The 26,219-nt window shown below is 44.0% G+C and overlaps 2 protein-coding genes across 3 annotated transcripts in view; both read right to left on the bottom strand.

Annotated features, from left to right (window-relative positions):
* cfap299 (cilia and flagella associated protein 299) overlaps positions 1-23,030 on the bottom strand; it is a 123,766-nt gene extending 100,736 nt beyond the window's left edge. The window contains exons 1-2 of one of the 2 annotated variants that reach the window (XM_079516629.1): positions 22,736-23,030; positions 18,159-18,292 (exon numbers count right to left, since the gene is read on the bottom strand). In XM_079516629.1, the coding sequence (XP_079372755.1) occupies positions 18,159-18,292; positions 22,736-22,912 (311 nt within the window). In that variant the 5' untranslated portion in view covers positions 22,913-23,030. The remainder of the gene's footprint in view (positions 1-18,158; positions 18,293-22,735) is intronic. The other variant, XM_079516628.1, reaches the window with a different exon arrangement.
* A 2,676-nt stretch (positions 23,031-25,706) lies between these two features.
* prkg2 (protein kinase cGMP-dependent 2) overlaps positions 25,707-26,219 on the bottom strand; it is a gene marked incomplete at both ends in the record, with an annotated part of 34,991 nt that continues 34,478 nt past the window's right edge. Inside the window, one exon of the mRNA XM_079516064.1 lies at positions 25,707-25,802. Coding sequence (XP_079372190.1) covers positions 25,707-25,802 — 96 coding nt within the window. The remainder of the gene's footprint in view (positions 25,803-26,219) is intronic.

The following is a 26,219-nucleotide window of genomic DNA, read 5'->3' as shown; positions in this document are numbered from 1 at the left end:
CGGGTTTGAGTCCCGATCCCGACGAACTTTGCTGTGTCTCTCATATATATACACACACACACACACACACACACACACACACACACACACACACACACACACACACACACACACACACACACACACACACACACACACACACACACACACACACACACACACACACACACAGCACCTTTTCAAATAGTTAGAATATTGTGTAAGTTAATTTTCTTCCCAAATATAATTCAAGAAGTGAAACTTTCATATATTCTCAATTCATTGTGCATAAAGTGAAGTATTTAAAACCTGTTTTCACTTTAATCTTGATGATTATGGCATACAGCTCATGAAAAAGAAATCCTATTTCAAAATATTAGAATATTTTACGAGACCACTAAACTATTTTTTTTTTAAATGAGAAATGTCGACCATCTGTCAAGTATATTAATGTATGTACTATGCAGTCAATACTTGGTCTGGGCTACCAATGGGGCGTGGCATGGAGGTGATTAGCCTTTGTTCACTGTTGAGGTGTTATGGAAGCCCAGGTTTGCTTTGATAACAGCCGTAAATTAATTTGTATTGTTGGATCTACTGTCTCACACCTTCCTCTTGACAATACCGTACAACCTAGATTCCCTGTGGGGTTCAGGTCAGGCCAGTTGGCTGGTCAGTTAAGCACAGTAATACCGTACCATGTTAAGTACACCAGTTGCTAGTAGTTTTGGCACTGTGGACAGTTTGGCAAAGCCAAACCCCGGTCAAGTTTACTACGTATTGGGGGAGGGTGGTGTTAATTGAGGGTGCTGTCGCGCCAAGTCCTTCACATGCAGACCCCACCGCTCGTGCTGAAAAACGGCTCGTTATTGCTGCTGGCTTCGCTTAAAACTACAATAATAAGAGGCGCAGGATCTGAATGTTCAAATATACTAGAATTTGGGAAGAGGAATGTCTTTTGGGCCGGCGCCCCCACACTGAAGCTCTTTAGGAGGGAATAGCGTAGTGGTGAAAGTGCAGGGACAGCACATACTTGGAGGCTTGAGGCCTAAACTCCATCCTCGGAGAGTGAATGAAGGATTGCTGCTGGGTCATGGGGGGCTGAGGGGCGGCCGAGGGGGGCCGAGGCCCCAAAGTAAACACAGGTGTTGAGGAGGAGGCAAAGCGACTGGGGTTACCCCCTTCCAGTAGCTAGAGCAACACACACAGTCACGCTTGGAGGTTGAATAATACCCAGCCAAAAAAGCCCGGAGCCGCGGGTGCGTGTTTTCGACTTCTTCCGAGAGTTTCCCCCTCCATCGACAAATTTTCTTAACAAGCCTCATTTGGAAAGCATAACGAGGATTTTCGTTATTGGGGGCTTGCGGTTATTAGATGTTAATGGCCCGACCGCGATTCATCTGCGCCTTTTTATCGCGTCTCGGGTTGCCGCTGTGTGGCCGGGTGGACCCTGACCGCTCCGTGGGAGAAAGGATGTGATGCCGGCGGGCGCACTGTTGAAAAGAGCAGATCTACAAGCTCACACGGGAGCCTGTGGATCTGCTCTCTTTTAGGGCACGATGCCATCGTTACGACAAAATATAAAGACTGCACGCACACACGCACGCACGCACGCAGGCACACAATCGCATGCACGCACACACGCACACACCCGCCTGAAACTGATCTAATTTACAGTAAGTGGAGATATTTCAACGGCGTGAGTTTACTCCATGGGGGCTCCAGTACATTAACAACATGTGATACACTGGAGGTCATCTCTGTTGGGGGTAAACACTTGTCACCACTGAGGGACTGTCCAACCAGCGTGTTTACACATGTTTAAACACAGCGTTAAGACTGGAGGCTGGGGGGGGGGGGGGGGGGGGGGGGGGCACAGCCCCCAGGGGGTGCCAGCTGGACCAATTGGAGAGAAGAGGAACATTTAAATAAACACGCACGCGCGCGCACGCACGCACGCACACAATGCAGTCGTTGGCCTGCATTGTGACGAATGAAATGAAAAAAAAAATGATATTTGTGTGTTTGTATTCCCTCAATGTCGATATTGGGATGATAATATCGTATTGTTACGATAATTTACATTTTTATAATTTAAAAAAAGATTCCTAGCAGTTCACAACACGTTGTGAGATTATATGCTATATTGAGTCGGACAACCTTTCACAAACAGCCAGGGACACCGAAAATACATATTCCAATCTCTTTTGGGAAATATCCGTAGGGTTATTAAACTGATAATGATTCTATATTAACACATTTTGCGGAGAACGCCCCTGGAGGTCCCCAGTCCCGGACCTCATGCACTTTGAGGCCACTATGTTTATGATCCAAAGAAACACTTTTGCTGCTGCAATTTATTTAACACCATTTTTCTTGAGTGTGTGCACTATGACCATCTGGTCATCTTCCTGTTTGCACTCAGCTTGCACCCTCCCTCACTAATGATTGATCGTCCAACTACAAGTCTCAATTCACCTCGCCAGGTCTCTGACTCCACTTTATTGTCTGCTTGCACAGCTGAGCTGAGCAGCCATATTTTATTGCAGGGACATGCAACTAAATTTAAAAGCACTATTAACCACTGATTCTCAACGTATACAAAGTATGCGGCGGGGGACCACCCTGGGGTCCACTTCAATTTGTACACAGGAGTTTACAGTGTAGATTGGGGTCCCAGAGATTTGAAAAAATAAATAAAAATGATCTGTGGCCACTGGTTCTCAAGCTTTTCTGGATCAGGGCCCACTTGAACGTCTCGGAAGTGTTCCGCGGCCCACCCATCTGACCACGGTTGGATGGGTGGGCCCACTGGGCCCACAAGTGCGTTTTCAGGGCATGTTTACTTGTGTTCCGGCTTGGATCAGTGTGGAACTAAGATCGGTATCACAATGAACAACCATTTTGTCAAAGTAACACAGGGTTAGACATTACTAACCCCAAACCCTAACGCTAACCGCTAACCGGCCACGTATGTTGGACTAACGGGACGTTGGACTAACGCGTGCCCCCCAGAACAAATAGTGACTTTTATTTTTGTATTATTGTGTCCACCAGGCTAAAGGCATGGGGAGAGAGTATGTTTTGCACTCCGTCCGTGTGTGTCCGTCCGTGTGTCCGTCCGTCTGTTACCAGCTAATCTCCGGCACCGGTCGATGCCAAATTTTGCACACACACTCCCTGGATGCCAACGATGAACCTCTGCCCCAAATTTTATATATATCGCAGGTGGATTTTTGCAAAACACATTTTTGGAACAAAATGCCTCAAATCATTCAATTGCCATCCAAGGCGTAAGAAGAAATGGCACCCTTTTCACATTGGCCTATTATAGCACCCCCCAGGAGGCCACAATCTGACCTGCCCCACTTTATCTAGTTCATGTTATGTTATCACTATAATAAGTCTTGTGAGTTTTGTGACGCTATATTAACACATTTTGCTGTGGATCGCCCTGGTCCCCCCAACCCCCCCCCCCATGGACTCCTGGGGGTCCATGTTGGGCCACCTGGTGGTCCCCGAGCCACACATTGAGAACCAGCGCACCCACGCAACACTAAACTTTGTGCAATGTCATCACCCCCGCGTGTGAAAAGAATAAGAACGGTCTGTAGAAAAGGTGTGTCCTCTTCGCACGACAGCCAAGCTGTGTTGCAGCGAAGACTTACACCCATAATTAATGGAATGTCATTAAAAAGGTATTTGCGGGAAGAAATCTCACATTCCCGCTTAACTCTCGCCCCTAATTTTGCAAATAAATATTCAAGCTATTGGCTAAAGGGTGTTTTTTTTTTTTTTTTCTTCTCTCCGATAGATTTTGATTTCATGACGAGTAACAGATGTTCTCAATTTGAAATCATTTTTCTTGTGTTCTCCAGTCACATTAATGGAGGGTGGGGTGGGGTGGGGGTGGGGGTGTTCATTAGCCCACAGCTTTTCAACAGCAGGGCTGGAAGAAGTACAATTTTGGACTTAAGTAAAAGTAGAAAAAACACAGAAATACCATAGATATAGACATCATGTTATTGGACTATAGTTAGTTTTCGATATGCCCCATCTTATACTATGGCTATTTTAGAAATAAATTTGAAGATGTTGTGATTAATAACTTGACAAATTATTAAGTAAAAAGTACAATATTTGCCTCTGAGATGTGGTGCAGTAGAAGTACAGTGAATTTGCAGTATGTGCTACTTGAAAAGCACACTACTTGAGTAAATGTACTTACTTACATTTACACCACTGGCAGATGGTAACTTTCAGTAATACGGTGATCTTGAGTATCAAAACATACTGTACTAGCATATTTTTCCTGAGAGCGCTAGGGAAAATGAATCTTATGGAAAATATTATTTTGGGCTGGTGGATGTCGGGGGAAATTCCACGCAGCATGACAATTTACTTTATTTGGGGCTTTTTTCTAAAATCCTCTGTCACCTTTGATTACAATGAGCTGGATGTATCAGTTACATGTGTGTGTGTCACGTGATATCCTACATGTACCTCCGTGCTCCTCCAACATTTTCATGTCAAGGACCCCCAAATTAATGTGTATTTGTCCGCAGACCTCCATCTGAAAAGAGTTTGTGCCATGGGACGCCCCCCCCATACATGTCCAAACCTTTTCAAGACCGTTTCAAAAATAGCAGATGTACAAGCTCACAGCGTTGCACAAAGTGACGTGCTGTGAGCTTGTACCATCTGCTATTTTTGAATAGCCAAAGCATAATAATACTGGTAAAAGTTGTTGACACTATATCAACTAATTTTCCTGGGGACCCCCCGGTCCGCCTCAAACATGTCCAGGACCCCCAAATTAATTAATTTCTGCGAATATGTCATGCCAGGGACCCACATACAAGATTTGTGTTTTGTTGCTTTTCACATATTTTCACTTCATTTTTGAAAATAGCAAAGCTACTAGCTCACAGTAGCTTTCATGTAAAATATCACGTGTGCAAATGTTTTGGATTGCGTCATCGCGAGGAGACGCACAACACAACACAACACAACACAGCATGGACCTATGTGTACCGTGTCTGTCGTCTGCCCGTGCAAAGCACCCCCACAAATAATTTGATTGAATACTAAATCATTTGCAGACATAATTAAGGAGGTGAAACAGTGCCGGTGTCGGTTTTCGTCCGCAGAAGGGAGACACGACTGAGCGGATAAATGGACGGTGATCTCAGCCGACATACTCTCCCCCCCACGCTGGAGCCTCTAGGCTCCCAGGCTGGGTGCGTGTTGGCCATGTTCGACTTTAAGTATCTAGCCTTGAGATGCGAGGAGGCAGCCTCGGAGCGTCCTTCGGCTCATGCCTCTGCCCCTCCGTCAGCATTTGACCGGCTGTTTGCAGCCCAACAAAACGTACACCTGCCCAAAGAACAAAAAGGAGTTGTTTAACGACGTACTCGACTTACTACGAGAGAGAAAATAAAAAATAAAATAAAATGAATTCCTTGCTACCCATCCTTCCCACGGAAAAATTAAATAAAAAAATATAATAAAATCAATTCCCTACCTACTCAGCCCAAAAATGACAGCCAATCGGAAACCAAAGTATTTCTTTGTTAGGAAAAATGTAACATTTTGTCCAGAAACATTTCCTCTGGCGATTGGCTTGTCTGAAATTAATCATTACTAATTACTAATTACTAATTACTAATAGTGTTCAGTAACATCGTCTCCCCAGGTCTTTAGGCCAGGATACCAGTGCTATGCAATCAGGAGTGAGAACCCAGAAAATAGTATTTATCCTCTTAAATGTTCCCGTTCCAATTTCACTTTGGAATAAATTGTTGTATCTTGCATGATATTGGTAATTGGAAATTGGTCCCCCAACCTTCTTTTCACTAAAGAGCTGGAGAGACAGGGTGACCCATTTTACTGAACAAACACTCTAAAGCAGTGGTTTTACTGAACAAACTCTCTAAAGCAGTGGTTCTCAAGCTTTTTAGTGGTTCTCAAGCCTTTTCATTTGAAGTGTATGGCAGCTTGATGTTTAAGTACACCGCCTGGACATGACGCTAGTATGTCACATGTTGTCCAAGTACAGCCAGAACGTTCCAGACTATAGCTGGTCACACACGGACAGACGGACAAGCGGATTCACAGGAGTGAAAACATAATCCCTCGCCTTTGGCAGTTGCGGCCTGGTGGGGATAACAATGTTTTACTGTGCTTCACACAGGGATGTTACATGTGGCAGTTAGCCGAGTTAAAGTTACATGATAATACATTCAGTATGACGAGTTGAGAACATCCAGGGAGACAGTGGATGAAAGCAAGTCATGATTTTGTGCAACGTCTTGAGAAAAGGCCCCACGCAAAAAAAATCCCAGTGACACGGACAAAATGCAAAGGGCAGTCCATTTTGTTCCATTCGTGCACTCTCAGAGTTCCGTTAACTCGGTGTTGCAGGGTAGCAGTGAGCACCTCTGGTTCCTATCAGCTCCAGCGCTGGGCCCGTCATGTGTCAGCAGATGCCCTGACCTGGCGTTGTGCTCTCGGTACGGTAGCCCCCTCTGAGGTTTCCATCTAGGCTCGCCTCGATTGCCCCGCGGTCCAAAACCACAGCCGCGCTCTTTGTCCATTGTGCTGCTGCTGCTGCCTTCGTTTTCACAGCCTGCCTCCAGAATTCTTCGCTTACTCTATATTAAAAAAGGAGAGCCATCAGTTTCCCCGTGCCAAGGAAAACCCCATGCCGCGAACATGCACGAACGCTGGATACATTTCGGTGCAAATCCAGCCCCCCACCACCCCCCGACCCCATCTCCTGGTGGCTTTGGGAAAATGAGATTGTGGATGTTACAGACACGAGAAGCCCCCACGAAACGGACCCCGCGGCCCGTTTCGTACGGAGCCAAGGGCCTGCCACTCCGCATCACTGCCATGCTTGCACAAGCCACCAGGCTTCTCACTATATATACAGTATTACATCGGTTGTCAAGACAATTGCCTCCACTGCATTCTGGGATTCCTGGACAGGTGTACTATTCTTTCTCTGTGGGTTCTTGTCCAGAGACACGCTCTACATCATGACCGGATACTGCATCAACTAAATCAAGGTGTCTCCAAACTTTTGCGCTCTCTTCCCATGGAAAGAGAGCGTATACAAAAAATACTTAAGGTCTCCACACACAGAGCGCAAATTCTGATTTTTAGGGGGCGTTTCTCCATCGGTTTTCCGAAAAACGCGGCCGGTGTGCCTTTAATCACTTAAGCCTTATTTTAATAATAATGAAAATAGCCGGTTTAGAAGTTAAGAGCTTGTAGATTTTTTCACAACTTTAGAAAAAAAAAAAAAAAAAGTAAAAAAAAAAATGCTGTTACTTTTTTAATTTGAGAAAATCATGTATATAAAAAAATAAAATGGGGGGAAATGTGGGAATTCGGTTTGGTTTTTGTTGGGTTTTTTTTGGTGGGGGGTGAAAACTAAAGAACTTGACCTATTGTTTGGCCCATCCCGACCCATTGTTTGGGAAACACTGAAGGAAATAATCCCAACATCCCCAGTTGAGTTCCGGCTGCAGGTCCTTCCCCTCTCTGACCTCGGTGTCATGTCTCTCTACCGTCCCATGTATATAAAAGCAAAAACCCACTGAAAACAAATAATCCACAGACACGACACTGACTTCATATTTTCCAATGGTTTGGCGCAAATTCCTCTGTAAGGCATGTGGACGACTGGACGTGTACTTGTATGGTCATTGGTGTAAGAAGTGGTCAAAGTATAGCAATACCGCCACAAGCAATACTGCCACAAGTAAAAGTCTTGTATTCAAAAGTAAGTGCTACTCATGCAGAATGGTCCATTTCATGATCCCATTATTGCATTGTAATTAGAAATGACATTAATGTTGCAGCTGGTAAAGATGGGGCTGATTTTGATTACTTCATGTGCTGCTGGGTATGTAACCTATAATAATACATCACCCTTTTTTCAGTTAATGTCAGAATAGTTTTCTGTTAAAGGAGCATTCAGTGATTTGGGTGATTTGGAAAACCACCCAGTCCGCCCCGGTAACAAAATGTGCACAGGCACAGGCCAACAGCATGTGCACCAAGGCCCGCCCCCACTCGATCATGATTGGAGGAAGGCCCCACTCATCCTGATTGGATGAAGGTTTTGCCACCCGCCACCAAAACTGAAACTAGGGTTTTTTGACCCCAGGGGCTCACTGGGGACAGGGAGGAACTCCTTATATGGTCAGCACACTCTATAGTAGGGAGGATTATCCAGAAAAAAAGAAAAAATAAGTGATATTTGAATTAAGTCAAATCACTGAATATACCTTTAATATTCTAAATCTACAAAGTAATTAGTAACTAAAATACAGACGGCTTGGAATAAACTCCCACTACACCTTTAAGGCAGCCCCTGTAGACACCTTTAAAGCACAGCTCAAGACCTACAGTATTCACTCTTGCTTTACGTTGATTTTGAAATAAAAAAGTCCTCATTGTTCTGCCTGATTCACTGCCTTTTTTGCTATCATCTTAATTTTATTTTGTATGCTTTTGCTTTTTCTTTTCATGTTCTCTGCGTCGCTCTGTAAAGCAGTGGTTCCCAAACCTTTCAGGTCGACACCCAAAACAGATTAGACGTTTGTAACTTTGTACGGCACCCAAACTAGTGAAAAGAGCCGAATAGAATTATGTTATTCATGGTATTTATTTGATTTGTTTGTTTTAAGTTTTTATTTTAAAAAATCTTTTGAAATATATATATTATTTTTTTTAAATATAGGAAAATAAAATGTGATTTATCTTTTTACTCGAGTCGTGACCCATAGAAATTGGTCCAAGAACCACAAATGGGGCCCAAATCACTTTGAGCTTGAATGAAAGATGCTATACAAATAAAGTTTATTATTATTATTATTAGTCAAATGTGCCTCAAAACTGTACTCAAGTGCAGTACTTGAGTAGATGTACTTAGTTACTCTGCTCCGCTGCTTATGGTACAAAAGGATAGACCCTGTTTGTTTTACTAAGTGACCAACCGAGAGTCCAACCTCTGTGTGGCACACAAGTGTCAGACTCAGGCTGTCTGACGTGCAGGGGACACCAGCTGCATGTGGTGGGGCACCTGCTAACAGGCTGTCTGAGGTGCAGGGGACACCAGCTGCATGTGGTGGGGCACCTGCTAACAGGGTCTGGACTCAGGCTGTGTCTGAGGTGCAGGGGACACCAGCTGCATGTGGTGGGGCACCTGCTAACAGGGTCTGGACTCAGGCTGTCTGAGGTGCAGGGGACACCAGCTGCATGTGGTGGGGCACCTGCTAACAGGGTCGGGACTCAGGCTGTCTGAGGTGCAGGGGACACCAGCTGCATGTGGTGGGGCACCTGCTAACAGGGTCTGGACTCAGGCTGTCTGAGGTGCAAGGGACACCAGCTGCATGTGGTGGGGCACCTGCTAACAGGGTCTGGACTCAGGCTGTCTGAGGTGCAAGGGACACCAGCTGCATGTGGTGGGGCACCTGCTAACAGGGTCTGGACTCAGGCTGTCTGAGGTGCAGGGGACACCAGCTGCATGTGGTGGGGCACCTGCTAACAGGGTCTATAGGCTGGAATCAGGCTGTCTGAGGTGCAGGGGACACCAGCTGCATGTGGTGGGGCACCTGCTAACAGGGTCTATATGCTCAGGCTGTCTGAGGTGCAGGGGACACCAGCTGCATGTGGTGGGGCACCTGCTAACAGGGTCTATATACAACCAGAAAATAATATCCACAGAGCGGCAATTTAGGGGTTCAAGCCAACACGAACTGTTTAAAGTTGTGAGGGGTTTTTAGACCTTTGACAGTTTCCGACACCTGTGTTAAACCATAACTAACAGGTTTTATGATGACCGGACAGCCAAAACTGTCCCGGACCATGGCCTATTTTTGTCTCCACCAGGCCGAAGGCATGGGGAGAGACTATGATTTGCAACCCTGTCCGTCCGTCCGTCCGTCCTTCCGTTGTGTCCGTCCGTCCATCCGTGTGTCCGTCGGTGAACAGCTAATCTCTGGCATAATTGGCTTTTACGTTTGTATGACACTACAGTTGTATCTACATACACACATTATCAATTTCAAATGTGGAAAAGACATTGCTAGATAGAAATTCAAACAATACAGGTTACGGCTGATTACATTTAAAAAAAAAAATGTATAACCCGCCACCCCCCCACCCCACGCCGTTCCGACCATCTCACTCCTGTAACTCAGCGGTACTCATGCATGTTCGTGTCAAGGACCCCCAGGTTGATATGGGTTTGTCAATTTTGGCTCTGTGCCACCATTAGAAAGGAACTGAGCCAGTAAGAGAATTTGATTTGTCAAGATGTAATGAAGTGCGTGCGTGCGTGCGTGCGTGCGTGCGTGCGTGCGTGCGTGCGTGCGTGCGTGCGTGCGTGCTAGGGTGGTCACTGTATATTTTTGCTACCTTGGTGTATTTTGCTTCTATTGTTGAATTTTAATATAAAGCACATTGAGTCTGCAGCACCTGCATGAAATGTGCTACACAAAGTAATAAAACTGACTTGATTTGACTTGACTAGTGGTTGATTTGAATGAAACTTTCGGGGTATATTTCAGGTACTGGACGTATTTGTGATGATTGGCTCGTCGCTTTGTTGACTTTGGTCTATTTCTGTGCTGAGCCGTGCCCTCTGAAAGGGCACCCTAGAGGACACTTTCTCCGCTGGCAGCATAGTGTTGGGTACTGAATCTCTGTGCCAGTATACGGCCCGCACGGTAGCCTATACTGTACCTCCTATACCAACACCACGATGCCCGCATGGTACCTACTGTGCCAACACCGCGATGCACAACGTGTAAAAAAAAGGAACACGCCAAATTTAACCATTCACTAGGCAAACATTTGTGACTAAATTTGACTGAGGGACTGCCATTGGATTTTTTTGAATTTTCGTTTTTTTCATGTCATATGGAAGCAGGGAATCATAGCTTCAAATTGACATATTGGTTCAGTTTGGCCCACTAGTTTTGGAGATATGGCTTATAGAGTAATGTCTTGCAGAAAACAGCGAGTTGAGAAACCAGGCTTGAAAGGTTCACTTTTGTGGTCTCTAACATTACACCTAGCTACATGTTTAAGCATTTATTTCATATTTACATGTCAATTTCAGCTCTGACACTTATTTCAGACATGCTCTAGTATGTGAAGAGCCTGCCTGTGCTATTAACTCATTAAAAAAAAGACATTTCTCCTCTAGTGAAAAGCTGGAATTTGCGCGATGGCATTCTCTCAGTCAAATCTGGTCACATTTGTAAATTAATGCCCTACTTGCCCTACATCTGCAAACCTCCACCCGACAGAGATATGGGCATCTCTGTATCCGTCTGTCTGCCTCTACCACTTTGATGGCCATAAGAAGATCTCTTCCCGTCTGTCTGTGTCCCTTTCATGCCCATATACGTACAGCATATGGAGTTCTGTGTCAGCCATGCCCAAATATGGGAAGAATATAATGCAGATGTATCTATATTTATCTACCGACCACTCGGCGCGTCCCTCCCTCCTTGGTGTTACGCACACCCAGTTTGAAGTCCATCGGTCGGAGTGCTCTCAAGATACTTTATAGAAAGGATTGCAATAGAGCACCGAAGTCCTGACGTCACTGCCCTCTACTATCAGTAGAGGGCGCCAGTCCCTAGGTTCGTGTATTTTTGTATAAGCATTGTAATCTCCATAGGGGGATTTTAGATCGCCTCATATAAGAACTGTGTTTGAAAAATAAACCGATCACCCCGGCCTTTTCACTCATATGGATATGAAGCATCGACTGAAGGTGGAAATGTACAAATATACCCAAAGAGTAACAAAATAAGCGTTAGAAACGAGCCAAACAACCCAGAGACTACATTTCCGGGTAGGCTGCATCTGCCCGCAGCCCGTCGCACAACAGAAACTGAACGGCCGGGGTGGTCGGTTTATTTTTCAAACACAGTTCTTATATGAAGCGACATAAAATCGCCCTATGGAGATTTCAATGCAAATAAAAAAATACACAAACCTGTGTGTTGGTGCCCTCTACTGAAAGTGACGTCAGACTTCGGTGCTCTATAACAATGCAGGGCTGTGTTGGCAAAGCCAAGGGTTTGACCTCCGATTCCTTTCTTATGCAGCCGTCATCACCAGCTGTGCCTGGTCACAACAGGGCAGGGTGTAGCTGTTAAGAGAGAGGAGACGGCGGACCATGACCGGAGGACTGAGCGTATGAAAGTTTGGTCAGAGAATCCCACGGCACACCTGGACGTCTCTCAAAGCACAGTAGTGTGCCTCGGACACAGAGTTTGAGAAGCAGCACTGACCTACAGGGCACTTCATTACATTTTTAATCTACCGTACTGTAGAGAGGTGGTTCTCAAAGTGGGGTCCCGGGACCCCCAGGAGGTCCTTGAGGCGGCACCATGGGGTCCACCACAGAGTTAGGAAGCAAATGGATCCACACTTGTCTGTAACTCCGACAGCATGCAATAATGAAACCAACTGGACCCTTACAGTACGTTTTAACAGCGGGCGACAGCCAGACGAATTTTCCGGAAGTGCATTATTTGTCTATGGCAGGGGTTCTCAACGTTTTTGGCCGGGGACCCCCGGAAATGCTTTGGCAATGTCTCGGGACCCCCGCCCCGCCCCCTCCCGACCCCCAATATAAATTGACTGCTACAATAACCTTAAACCATTTTGGGCGGGAACCCCTTTTGGTGTTTTAAGCATTGTTATAATTTAGCTATTGAAAAATAGCAGATCTACAAGCTCATAGCGCGCCACCGCGCTACGAGCTTGTAGGTCTGCTATTTTTGAAAAATCGTGAAAATAAAATTTAAAAAAGAAATATTTTTTTTTTTTTTAATAATTTGGGGACCCCCTAAAATAATTTGGCGACCCCCCGAGGGGTCGCGACCCACGGGTTGAGAACCCCTGGTCTATGGGACCCGGCGACTACCAGCGATAGCAGGCGAACAGGCGATGGTCAAAAAGTGGACGGAGCAACGTCGTGCGATAACGGGAGATGTATCGGCCGAGGCCTGCCCGCTGTTAAAACGCACTGTTACCGGGTCCATTTGGTTCCATTTTGTACACCGTCAAGAGTTAAATTAACGCAGATTTGACGGCATAGATAGGGGCCCCAGAGAGAGATCAAATGCATATCAAACTGTGAGTCCTTGAAATGAGAACTTCTGCTGAGGAGGCATCCGAGAGGGACTTTTCCCCCCGAACATAGTGACACCAGGCAGTGTGTGACGCCCCCTTACTGCCCCCCACCTGAGTCCACAAGTGGCAACACAAACCTAACCTACAACCATTTTGAGTGACTAAGCATCCTATTCATTCTTCCCTCTTTTGTGTGACGCGCCTGCAAAGCCCTTTCTCTCGCAACCCCCGCGGCGCTGTCAGCGGCAGCGAGCGGCGCGTGTTGTCTTTTAAAAAGGGAGCAAAAAACCGGGGCAACAACGGGGCTAACATCTGATTAGCATTCACGGCGCTATCTCTCCCCTGCTCCCGCTGTATTTTATTACCACAGGTGCAGGGGCATTCATTGATCAGATGCACGCTACAGGCGAGGTTAGCGCTCTAATTGAAAACAGCTCTATTTGTACACCTGCAGCCACTAAAGGGCTCTCCGAGAGAGAGCGGTGGTGGTGTGTGTGTGTGGGGGGGGGGGGGGGTTGGGGGGGGGGAGGGGCGGTTGAAAAGAAAAAAAGAAAGGAATGGAGAGAAGAAAAAAATAAAAAGGGTGCAAGGACAGAGCGCTGAGGAAAGACAGGCCTTATGGGAGGCTATAGGTTAAGGCCTAGAGAGCAGGCGAGAAAGTCATTCCCGAGAAGCAGCAGGACGACCCGCTCTGAGCCGGGAGTTTGACGGCTCCGCAGGTGCAAGAATATTTAGTGGGCCTGCGATGTCACTTTGATTTTCCCGGACGAACGTTACCCGGGGTTTGTTCAAAGAGGATCTAAATATATATATATATACACACACACGAAAACTAGCCAACAGCCACAGCACTACTGTAATTCGGCGTTACCGGAAAATTGGTGCACAGTGGAATACTTAAGTGTCGATTCAACTCAGAGAGTAGGCTATATGAATAAAGGTGGTGTACGTCAGTGGTTCCTGAACAAACACTCTATATCAGAATCATGCAGCAGTAAATTGCTATGGGAATATAGAGCTACGGTATTTAACACTTATATTAACACTTGTGTTAACAAAAAAAAATATCACTTACAGCACCTACTGTATAATATGACACTGAGGATTTCACTGTGTAAGAACTGTAATCGTGTCGCTTACTTTGACTGCAGGGCAACAAGCGGTCCAGCTTTAGAACAGAGGGGCGATTGTACAGGACCCCCCTTCCCTTTGCAGGTGGTACATTGCATCCCGGGCCCTGTGTTTTCACAGTGGAACCACAACACTAGGTCACGGGGTCAGATGGGTTTTAAATCCAATCACAAACCACAGAGGAAGGAGCGGTCTTGGTTTAAACAGTGCAGGGGGACACACAGCCCCCCAAACCACAGAGGAAGGAGCGGTCTTGGTTTAAACAGTGCAGGGGGACACACAGCCCCCCCCCCAAAAAAAGCTTGTCCCCGAGCCCTTCTGATTGAAAATGTCTGTGGCCCGCCGTATGTTTTTGCCGTCCTGTCGAGGCCTTTTTTTTCTCCAAGATGTCAAATGTGAGGGAAAGTGATACGCAGGCGCCTCTAATTAGTTCAAAAGGGCAAAAATGTGTGATATATATTCTGCGACAACTTATATTCGCCTGCAGGTTTCTGCCATTTGCCTCAAGAATCTAAATTGCATGTGAAATCTGCTAAAATAAGTTATTTAACCACATTATACTGTCAAGCAGGCCTTTGAAAAAATAAATACTGACTACACTTGGTACGACTATTAGCAGAAATAGCCGATCTACAAGCTCTCTGTCGGGTGAAAATCTCATACTGATATGTCCAAAACTGTTACAGGATTGAACCAAAAAAGTGGTGCAACTCCGTGTGGGGGTTTTGGGGGGGGGAGGGGAGTTCCAGACCCACAGGAACGCACCCAGGGTGCCGGCCCGGTTCCGGCATGCCACCCCGCGTCCGAAATGGTTGAGAAATGACAGAGTTACCGTGCGGCAGTCCCTCTACTGTACCCTCTACTGTACTGTACTGTCACTGTACTGTACTGTACTGTACTGGCACACCCGAAAGCATCATATATACAGTTAATATGTGCGTGAGTGTTTGTGTGTGCGTTAGGTTGCGCACAGGTGGTGAAAAACAACCATGTTGTTTTCGTGCTCATACCCAGCCACCCAGCCACCCAGCCACCCACCCACACACATAGCTCCGTAAGGGAGTGGTTGCACCACTCAAAAATAGCAAAAGTAGCAGATCTACGCGGTCAAAACATGTTGCTTCACGCCGCTTTTCGAGCTTGTAGATCTGCTGCTTTTGATGCTTTTGCATGATGCAGCATGATCAAGTAGGGCGTGAATTAGCAAAGAAATAAGAGGTTTCTGCCCAACAGCGACCATATACCCATTGGCCATTAAAGGAGCATTCAGTGATTTGGGTGATTTGGAAAAAAAACCCGGTCCACCCGGTAACAAGATGTGCACATGCACACGCTCTACAGTGGGGGAAATACAACAGACCAACAGCACGTGCACCAAGGCCCGCCCCACTCGATCATGATTGGAGGAAGGCCCCTCTCATTCTGATTGGATGAAGGCTTTGCCACCCAAAGCCCAAACCGAAACTAGGGTTTTTTGACCCCAGGGGCTCACTGGGGACAGGGAGGAACTCCTTATATGGTCAGCACACTTTATAGTAGGGAGGATTATCCAAAAAATAAGAAAAAATAAGTGATATTTGAATTAAGTGGAATCACTGAATATACCTTTAAGAATGAATGACCAGAGGGGGGTATCAAAAGCAAAGGCATGGACACCAGTCCCCCACCCCCTCCCATATCCGCCCCCAGTAAATCCAACCATGCTTCCAGGCAAAAAGGACATGAGATTGCAGAGTTTGACAAGCTTCGTGACAGCACATAGTGTGAGGAAGAAAATCAAACTTGATATTCTACAGGCTGTCCCATAATGTACACAGAATAATGTAGGGCCACGTTCAATGCGTTTCTGCATCAATATTATTGGTTAATTACCTTGGAAATATATATGTCTACATCCACCTCCAGCCCAGCACAGAGAAAGCAGACTGTAAACTCTCCCAAGCAACGCCCTGTTATTAAGAACTTCTCCAGCTTGTTACTACTGAGCAACCAGATGAAAAGACAAAATATGCAGTGATTAATAATAATGTAATTCAATGAAAATCACTTAAAGGAGCATTCAGTGATTTGGGTGATTTGGAAAACCACCCAGTCCGCCCGGGTAACAAAATGTGCACATGCACGCTCTACAGTGGGGGGAAGTGCAACAGGCCAACAGCATGTGCACCATGGCCCGCCCCCACTTGATCATGATTGGAGGAAGGCCCCTCTCATCCTGATTGGATGAAGGCTTTGCCACCCGCCACCAAAACTGAAACTAGGGTGTTTTGACCCCAGGGGTTAACTGGGGACAGGGAGGAACTCCTTATATGGTCAGCACACTCTATAGTAGGGAGGATTATCCAGAAAAAAATAAAAAATAAGTGATATTTGAATTAAGTCAAATCACTGAATATACCTTTAAATATAGAGCAAGGAAAGGCGCAGTAGGAGCTTTTCGTTGTGTGTGTGTGTGTGTGGTCTTGTGAACAGGTGCCTTAACCACCCCAGCGGACCCCTATATTGGGGTCGAACATTCTGCAAAAATATCTGATCTATAAGCTCCCCAGTGTGCTAGTAGATCAGATATTGTCGTTGGTGTAGAGGGGAAATAGAAGCAGACCTAGGGCTATCTTATCCCTAAACGTATTTGCCATTTTATACCATTTAAAAAAAACATTTTAAAATAGTTCAACTAGCCGATCTACAATTCTACATCGAGACATTGTGAGCTTGTAGATCGGCTTATTTTGAACTATTTTAAAAGGTTTTTTAAAATAGTAAAAAATGGCAAATTAGTTTAGGGATAAGGGTTAAGGTATAGCAAGATATAGCCCCTAGTATAGAGCACTAGGGGATGGCTATCAAGTGGTTAAGCCTGATTTATATATTGTTGTACGACGGTGTCCCATGCCTAAAATAGCTGATCTACAAACTCTCACCAAAGTGGCACGTTGCGAGCTTTTCAGCTAATGTTCCCCCCAGGATAGGGATGCTGGGGTTCAAGGGGTTAAATCACACGTTTTATACTTTATGTAGTCGTGCCGAGTCTAAAGGAGATTCCGTACATTTTTAGGAATTCTACAGAGCCCAGGATGGCCACAGGGAAAGATTGAGCACACAAGATAGATACCAAATCAGTCAAATGTGATTGCACACGCACACACACACACACACACACACACACACACACACACACACACACACACACACACACACACACACACACACACACACACACACACACACACACACACACACACACACACACACACACACACACACACACACACCTTCTGCCACATATTCAAGGGAGAACCCCCCCCACGTGCCCCATATGGGTTTCTGGCGGGACTACTCCATTACATTGGCCTCCGGGAAGCCTGATCAGGGATCGAACCGGGTTCAAACAACTACCTCTCACTAAAGTCGGAGGAGAATTTGACCCTTTGACCAGGGGAGATGTTATGCTTATGAACCATACCACAAACACTGGTGCAGCTTTTTATACCTCGTTGATACGAAGGAGTCGCATATACCAAAAACATGTGTTCTCCAGGTACTGTGAGCTTGGAGATCGGCTATCTTCGGCTTGATTAAGTATAAACCAGGCATTACAACGCCATCAAAACACATTTTAGTCAAACTAAAATTGCTGCCAAAATGAACACTGGCCTGAACCATAGTTACCATAATAAAGTGCAGTGTCAAACCGAACATTGTTGTAATCACACTAATAGAGTGACTGAACCATAGTTACCATAATAAAGTGCAGTGTAAAACAGAATACTAATAGAGTGAATGAACCATAGTTACCATAATAAAGTGCAGTGTAAAACAGAACACTAATAGAGTGACTGAACCATAGTTACCATAATAAAGTGCAGTGTAAAACTTACTTCTTGTGCTGGCTTCTGGAGGACAGCCTGGAGGCTTGTGCGGCTGCCTTCCTGGCATCAAACTCCTCTCTCTTTAGGACCTCACCGCTGCCCCTGTAGCCCAACTCCACCAGCTGACGAGCCATCTCCTCATCCTGACAATCAATCAAAATGTATTGTCACTGGGCGCCCGCTGACCTAGTGGTTCGGGCGCATGCCACATATAAGCTCTGGCCTGACAGCGCGTTGCGTGTTCGAGCCCTGTTCATGACGACCTTTGCTTTCATGTCTCTCCCCTTCTCTCTCTCCCTACTTCCTGGCTGTCAACACAAAAGCCAAAAACAAATCTTTAAAAAAAAAGAAGCAGAACACAAATACAGGTTAAAATTGTGGTGAAATCCTCAAGGCTTTCACTTAGGCGCGCGCGCACACACACACGCCGCACACACACACGCCAGTAGTCTGCATGGTTTTATACTAATGGTTGCCCCGACTGTCTGCGTGTGCACGCGTGTACAACTCTATGAAGGCCAAGTTCATAAAGTCATCATCTCTGGACCAGCGGTCCTGCTGAGTGTTGTCAGATCCGGTGTCTTCTTGTTGGATCCAATTTGTTGCCACGTGTCGACTCGACATCATGCCCAAAACATCCCCGCCATGCAGCCAGCCCTCAGCCGGCTGTCTGCACCAGAAAAGGAACCTTCTATTTTTGCTCGATTTTGATGTGGCCTGCCAGAGAACAAGTCTCGGACATTCGCAGCAGGTCCCAAAAATGGCTCTGTACATCACTGTTCATTTCCGAGGCACGTGTGTGTGTGTGTGTGTGTGTGTGTGTGTGTGTGTGTGTGTGTGTGTGTGTGTGTGTGTGTGTGTGTGTGTTATATATATATGTATATACTGTATACACACACACACACAGTCACACACACACGAGATCACAATGCGTCTGTGAGCTTGCAGATCGACTATTGCCGGTGCTGCGGCTCCTGTCGTACAGCAAAGTATAGATCAAGCGCTCGCAGTCGACTGCCTGGCCTAGTTATTATTGCATAATAGCCAAACTGGATCCTTGCAAGTTCGTTGAACATTATACTTTTTGTTTCTTTTATTATTAAAACCCATATTTATGGCGGGCTTATCAGTGCGAAAGGGTGGGTTAGGTGACCTGGGCTGGCTGTGTTGTGTCAGAACGTCACAAGTTATTGCAGATGACCCCGGCTGATTAGCGGGTCAAATATGAGCCGTTTCTCTCCTCCCTGTGTAGACACAGGTGTTCAAGCAGTGTGGGCAATCATGATGGCATGTTTACTGTTGGCCACAGTGACACCTGCTGGACAGAAAGGGACACAAAGGCTAATCTAATACACTGGGGAGGAAGGGGGTTCAAAAGCAATACATTTACTCACATACAGTACTGTGCAGTAGCCTACTTTAGTACAGTTTCAAGGTAGGCCTACTTTTACATTTGTCCCATGTATTGATACCACTACTGTACACCTCAGAGGCAAATAAGAGTTACTCTACTGTCTACATTTACCGGTAGGCTAGTTCAATTGACAGCTCCACTAGATTTAGTTAATTTACTACCGTAAGTTACTTTGCAGATTTCGATTATTAATAATTAATCACGCAATTAATCATCTATTTTCTCCAAAATAGCAGAACTACAAGCTCACACCACCTGTTTTAGATCAGCTAAAATAGCGTTTAAGGGCATGGTTAGAAAACAAAATGGAAGTAGGCCTACATTTTTAATACAGTACATTTACTTTAGCCTGGCTAATAAGCCAGACTCAAATCACACTGTCGTGTGGTATTTGAGTCTGGAGATGCTGTGTATGGATCTCGTTTCCTGGGGGGGCGGGTTCAAACATTTTCTCTTTGACGCAATTGGTCAGAGCTACTGTCAGTTAAAGTTCTCAAGCGTTGAACGTCACTGTACCAAAGCCCGCCCATATTGCATACCGTGTCCCGATTGGCCACACCAGTTCCCTGGTGTAGGAAATGGGCGTACAATTGAGCCTCTCCAGACCGTAATCCGCCGGCAGGCAATTTTTTTTTTGCCAACGGCTGATTCGGTCTGGCTTATTAGCCAGGCTACATTTACAGTAATTTACTTAGCAGTAGCAGTGTACCGAATGTCTCCACATTGTGGTATTGCTAGCTAAGCGGCACTATATAACTTTTGTTTAATGAATACAATTTAATTTTGACCATTCTGTATGGTAGAGTATGTTGTCCATTCTGTATGGTAGAGCATGTTGTCCATTCTGTATGGTAGAGTATGTTGTCCATTCTGTATGGTAGAGTATGTTGTCCATTCTGTATGGTAGAGTATGTTGTCCATTCTGTATGGTAGAGTAATGTTGTCCATTCTGTATGGTAGAGTATGTTGTCCATTCTGTATGGTAGAGTATGTTGTCCATTCTGTATGGTAGAGTATGTTGATAATACATTCTGTATGGTAGAGTATGTTGTCCATTCTGTATGGTAGAGTATGTTGTCCATTCTGTATGGTAGAGTATGTTGATAATACATTCTGTATGGTAGAGTATGTTGTCCATTCTGTATGGTAGAGTATGTTGTCCATTCTGTATGGTAGAGTATGTTGTCCATTCTGTATGGTAGAGTATGTTGTCCATTCTGTATGGTAGAGTATGTTGTCCATTCTGTATGGTAGAGTATGTTGTCCATTCTGTATGGTAGAGTATGTTGTCCATTCTGTATGGTAGAGTATGTTGTCCATTCTGTATGGTAGAGTATGTTGTCCATTCTGTATGGTAGAGTATGTTGTCCATTCTGTATGGTAGAGTATGTTGATCCATTCTGTATGGTAGAGTATGTTGATAATACATTCTGTATGGTAGAGTATGTTGTCCATTCTGTATGGTAGAGTAATGTTGTCCATTCTGTATGGTAGAGTAATGTTGTCCATTCTGTATGGTAGAGTAATGTTGTCCATTCTGTATGGTAGAGTATGTTGATAATACATTCTGTATGGTAGAGTATGTTGTCCATTCTGTATGGTAGAGTAATGTTGTCCATTCTGTATGGTAGAGTATGTTGTCCATTCTGTATGGTAGAGTATGTTGTCCATTCTGTATGGTAGAGTATGTTGTCCATTCTGTATGGTAGAGTATGTTGTCCATTCTGTATGGTAGAGTATGTTGTCCATTCTGTATGGTAGAGTATGTGTGTCCATTCTGTATGGTAGAGTATGTTGTCCATTCTGTATGGTAGAGTATGTTGTCCATTCTGTATGGTAGAGTATGTTGTCCATTCTGTATGGTAGAGTATGTTGTCCATTCTGTATGGTAGAGTAATGTTGTCCATTCTGTATGGTAGAGTATGTTGTCCATTCTGTATGGTAGAGTATGTTGTCCATTCTGTATGGTAGAGTATGTTGTCCATTCTGTATGGTAGAGTATGTTGTCCATTCTGTATGGTAGAGTATGTTGTCCATTCTGTATGGTAGAGTATGTTGTCCATTCTGTATGATAGAGTATGTTGTCCATTCTGTATGGTAGAGTATGTTGATAATACAATATAACTTATACAATTTAAGGTGGTTTGTATTCTGTCTCCCTGCTCTTCCATTGAGATATTTAGACCGTGTCAAAGGTCATGACTTCTCACCTAAACACAGGATCTGACATGACTTTTGACCTGGTGGCCAAGAAAAGCTTACATTTATCCCCTGAGCAAGCAGGCAGGCTTTAGCTTAATGGCAAAAATGTCAGCACTTGTGCAGAAAACCAGGTTCAAATCAGGGGTAGAAGAGGGAAGTTACAAAGTTACAAAGCTTTAAGTGAACTGTTGATGATCTCATGTAGGCTATTTTGTAAGTTAACAAAGTTAATGTGGAATAAACCAATCAATAAAACAAACAAACAAACAAACAAACAGCAGTTTTAAGGTACGACTCCTTTCTGATCTCATGTAGGCTATTTTGTAAGTTAACAAAGTTAATGTGGAATAAACCAATCAATAAAACAAACAAACAAACAAACAGCAGTTTTAAGGTACGACTCCTTGAAATTGGACAAATTATAGTTTGTGCCCGATCTGATGCGTGTGACTGCTTTTTCTTTCCTTGATTAAATCAAGAAAAGAAAAACAAAATACTCAAATTTTGAGGTTTAACAATATTATATCTTCATCAACCATTTTCAGATTTCAATGTTTGTTACATCATTTAAAAGCTTACAAATAATGTACTTCATTATGTAGAAATCTGCTCTGGCCAATAATGTCAGGGTGGAGAAATGGACCGGTTACATAATTCACCAGTGTGTGACTACCATCTAGTGGTCGCATTGAATAACTACATCAACAAACATTATCCCGTGCCCCGAAAGAATTGAATGTAATTAAATCAGCAAAAGTATCGCACGGCACGTGAGTTGGATGTTAAAGAGGAGGACGGATTTAGAAATAGTTTACCAGAACCTCCAACACGTTAATTAGCCTAATTAGCCTATAAACCTAAGCCTAAAACAATTACATCGGCTACTTCTTTGTCGCATACATACTGGGTTCCAGACGTCCAGGTTTGTTCCAGTCCCATAAGTTTGATGTGTACATTTTCAGTGACTTACCTCTAAATAATACAAGTCCAAAGCAGATATTTGTGACTGGAGGAAATCCTCGTAAGTGTTAAACTGCAGAACTGTGCTGTCGAGCGCTGCGACCGACGACGTCTCCTCCATCTTTTCCTTTACATCGATGAACCACGGCACGAACCTGTCAGATATGGTTGCTGTAGCAACATACATCAACAACAGCAGCGCCACGTCCTAAAATGCTGCATTTATTATTATACTTCTCCGACTCCGTACGACCGTACCGCAGCACGGAGGCGTCGCCGTTGCTCATAGAAAAGTGTAGTACAGAGTAAACTGTGTGGAAGATGGAAATACAAGATAGACATTTTGGGGCACTGCTTGAGGTCCCCTTGATTACCCCAACTGTAAACAGCTGGTGCTCTTTGGAGAGTGTCCATAGCAGTTTTGAACTGCATGCTTGCCTTACACTCAAAAATATATATTTGCCCACAGCCACTGACATTTAGGAGAGTAACATTGTACATTAATTAGGATGGTGTCATTGGACTCATCAGGTCCACCTCGAAATTGCAGGATACTTCAGTAGGCCTACAGTTAGGATAGGCTACAAAAAATAAACGAACTAATTAATGATGGCTATTGGTTAAGCCCCACCTTTGCCAACTCAACTAACATTAAAGTGCTGAACACTGATGTAGACTATTACTAATGTTGCAATGCAATGCAATACAATGTGTGTGTGTGTGTGTGTGTGTGTGTGTGTGTGTGTGTGTGTGTGTGTGTGTGTGTGTGTGTGTGTGTGTGTGTGTGTGTGTGTGTGTGTTGTTTCTTCCATCTGTAGTGGCTCAAAATAAGGAATAACAATGACACAAGTCAATTTCATTTAATTTCTCAAAACTATTATTGAGTGTCCAAAATTCAGTATTTACACATGATTCATACAGGAATAGAATTATTAGGACTGTACTATGCAGACTGCAGAGGCAGTTGCAGATAATTGTCTATAGACATTTCTGTACAACTTAGGATCTATGTATATATACAATTTCATTTTCATATTTTGTTAATAGCTCAGTCATTAATACAAAATAAAATTTAAAATAAATGTTAGAACTGTGGACAGTTCAAAAAATCAAAATCCTGCCAATCATTGATATGGATAAAGCTAGCCTTTCTCCTCCTGGAAAATAGCATATGGTGAAATAGAAGCCATTGTTCTTGCATACAAAAACAAAACAAAAACAACCATTGATTATTTTTGTTTGAAATGAACAATACCGATAAAATCACTGGGAGGCAGGAGCTGTCCACAGCCCTCCTCTGAGACACAGAGTTAAATAGAAATAAATGGTGGCATCATATGAGCTAGACAAACAAAATGTAATTTTCTCCTTTAACTGAATTAGCTTCTAAGTATATCAGAACTGAAGTGTTAGATGCTTCCTCACCAGTGGTAGAAAATAACTACTGTATAGTGTAAGTACATTTACTCAACTACTGTACTTTAGCAAACACTTTCAATATGTTATACTTCTGCTCTACATCTCAGAGGCAAATATTGTACTTTTGACTTCACTACAATTATTTGAAAACTTCAGTTACAAGTCACTTTCTAGATTTGTATTATTCTTACAAAACATCCATTAACCAATTGAGGTCTAATTTATACTTTGTGTATTCAAAAATAGCCAATCTACAAACTCACAGCGTGTCTTGATGCGATTCGTTTTGAGCTTGTAGATCTGCCCTGGCACAAAACATTTTCAGATGGCGGTCCATGGCCAAATACATATTATTTTGGGGGTCCTTGGCAGTTGGCACGAAAAAGGTTTGCGAACTACTGATTTAGAATCTGCCTCAGGTCTTATGGGTTAAGGAAAATGCACATCCTGCAAGCCATCCATTTCAGTAGCAAAAAAAACCTCCAGGGTTGATGCTGGGTGTTGGCTATGCACTTAAAACTGTTTGTACATCATCAAAACTTCAAGTCGAGCAAAACGCCAGCTTCCACTCTACGTGTAAAAGGTCAACATTTCCTGGGGTTTGGCACCCTGCTCTGAGTGTGTGTGTGTGTGTGTGTGTGTGTGTGTGTGTGTGTGTGTGTGTGTGTGTGTGTGTGTGTGTGTGTGTGTGTGTGTGTGTGTGTGTGTGTGTGTGTGTGTGCGTGCGTGCGTGCGTGCGTGCGTGCGTGAGTTTCGCTGCTTCAAGCATAAAATGCTTCATAAGGTGTTTGTTGGTTCGGCAGAGGCTTGGTGGTTACGCAATGTCAACACTGACCAGCGGAATGGCTTCCTTCTAAAGTGTGCAGTTGTTGAAAGTAACTGAGTACTTTTACTCAAGTATTGCAGTTAAGCACCATTTTAAGGTACTTTTAGACTACTTGTGTATGTCCATGTTTCGATATTTCATGATCTTCTCCATTACATCTCAGAGGAAAATATGTATTGCAATTACTTATTACTTGACAACTTAACCACTTATGCACTGTTTTATTCTTTGGCTAATTCAAATGATTGGATCATTTGCAGGTGGGAGTGGTATAATGAGTATATTTACGTATTTTAATGCCAATGATTATATACTTTTACTTAAGTAATACTGGGAATTCAGGGCCGTAACAGTTTCTATCTTCTATCCTACTTGTTATTTCATGTTATTAGTTATTGTTTTAATGTGTCTTCCTGTCTGTTTCATTGTTTGCTGCTGTGTTTAATTTTGTTCGCTCGTCGTCTCTGTAAATGAGGCTAACCTCAGTGCCTTTTACAATGGGTGTATTTAGAAAGTGGGCGGTGTCTGATAACATATCAAATATCTAAATCAAGCAAGTAAAAAAAAACTTCTGGGGGTTAGGTACACACCCAAGCCAGAGTAGACGTTAAAATGTTTTAAAAGTGAAATACCCCTGTAAATTGTACTCAAGTAACAATATGAGTGAATGTACTTAGTTACTTTCCACCACTGCCAGAGAGAGAGAGAGAGAGAGAGAGAGAGAGAGAGAGAGATGTCAGAAGTCGGCGTCCCATCCAGACAGCTCATCGGGAGGTGTTTGTTCATCAGAAGGGTATTTGTCAAAGTAGCTGTGGTCTGTAGGGCCTTTCAGCTGCAATGCAAACATCATTATCAATCGATCAATCAATCAATCAATCAATCAATCAATCAATCAATCAATGTGTACAGAAAGGGTCTTCAACAGGGGGACTTCTGAGCAGTGTTGATTTTGACAGCAAAATTTTGATTTAGTTTAGTGATAGTCTTTTGAATATATTTTCATTTAGTTTGTCATATTTTGGTCATCTGAAATGTTTTTGTGTTAGTCTAGTTTTAGTCAACTAAATATAAGATTTCTGTCGACTAAATCTGCAGTGAATTTTGTCAACAAAAAACATTTTTGGCAGGGCTTGATGGTGTCAATGCCTCATTTTTACACATGCATGCTGAAAATAGATGAGTTTGTAGATCGGCTATTTTCAGAGTGCAACACCCAAGTGCAACCAAACATACTCACACACACTGCAAG

The sequence above is a fragment of the Electrona antarctica genome, assembly GCF_951216825.1.
Source record: "Electrona antarctica genome assembly, chromosome: 12".
NCBI lineage: Eukaryota > Metazoa > Chordata > Actinopteri > Myctophiformes > Myctophidae > Electrona > Electrona antarctica.
Note: the sequence above shows the minus strand (reverse complement) of the source record. Positions and strands in the feature narration are given on the sequence as shown.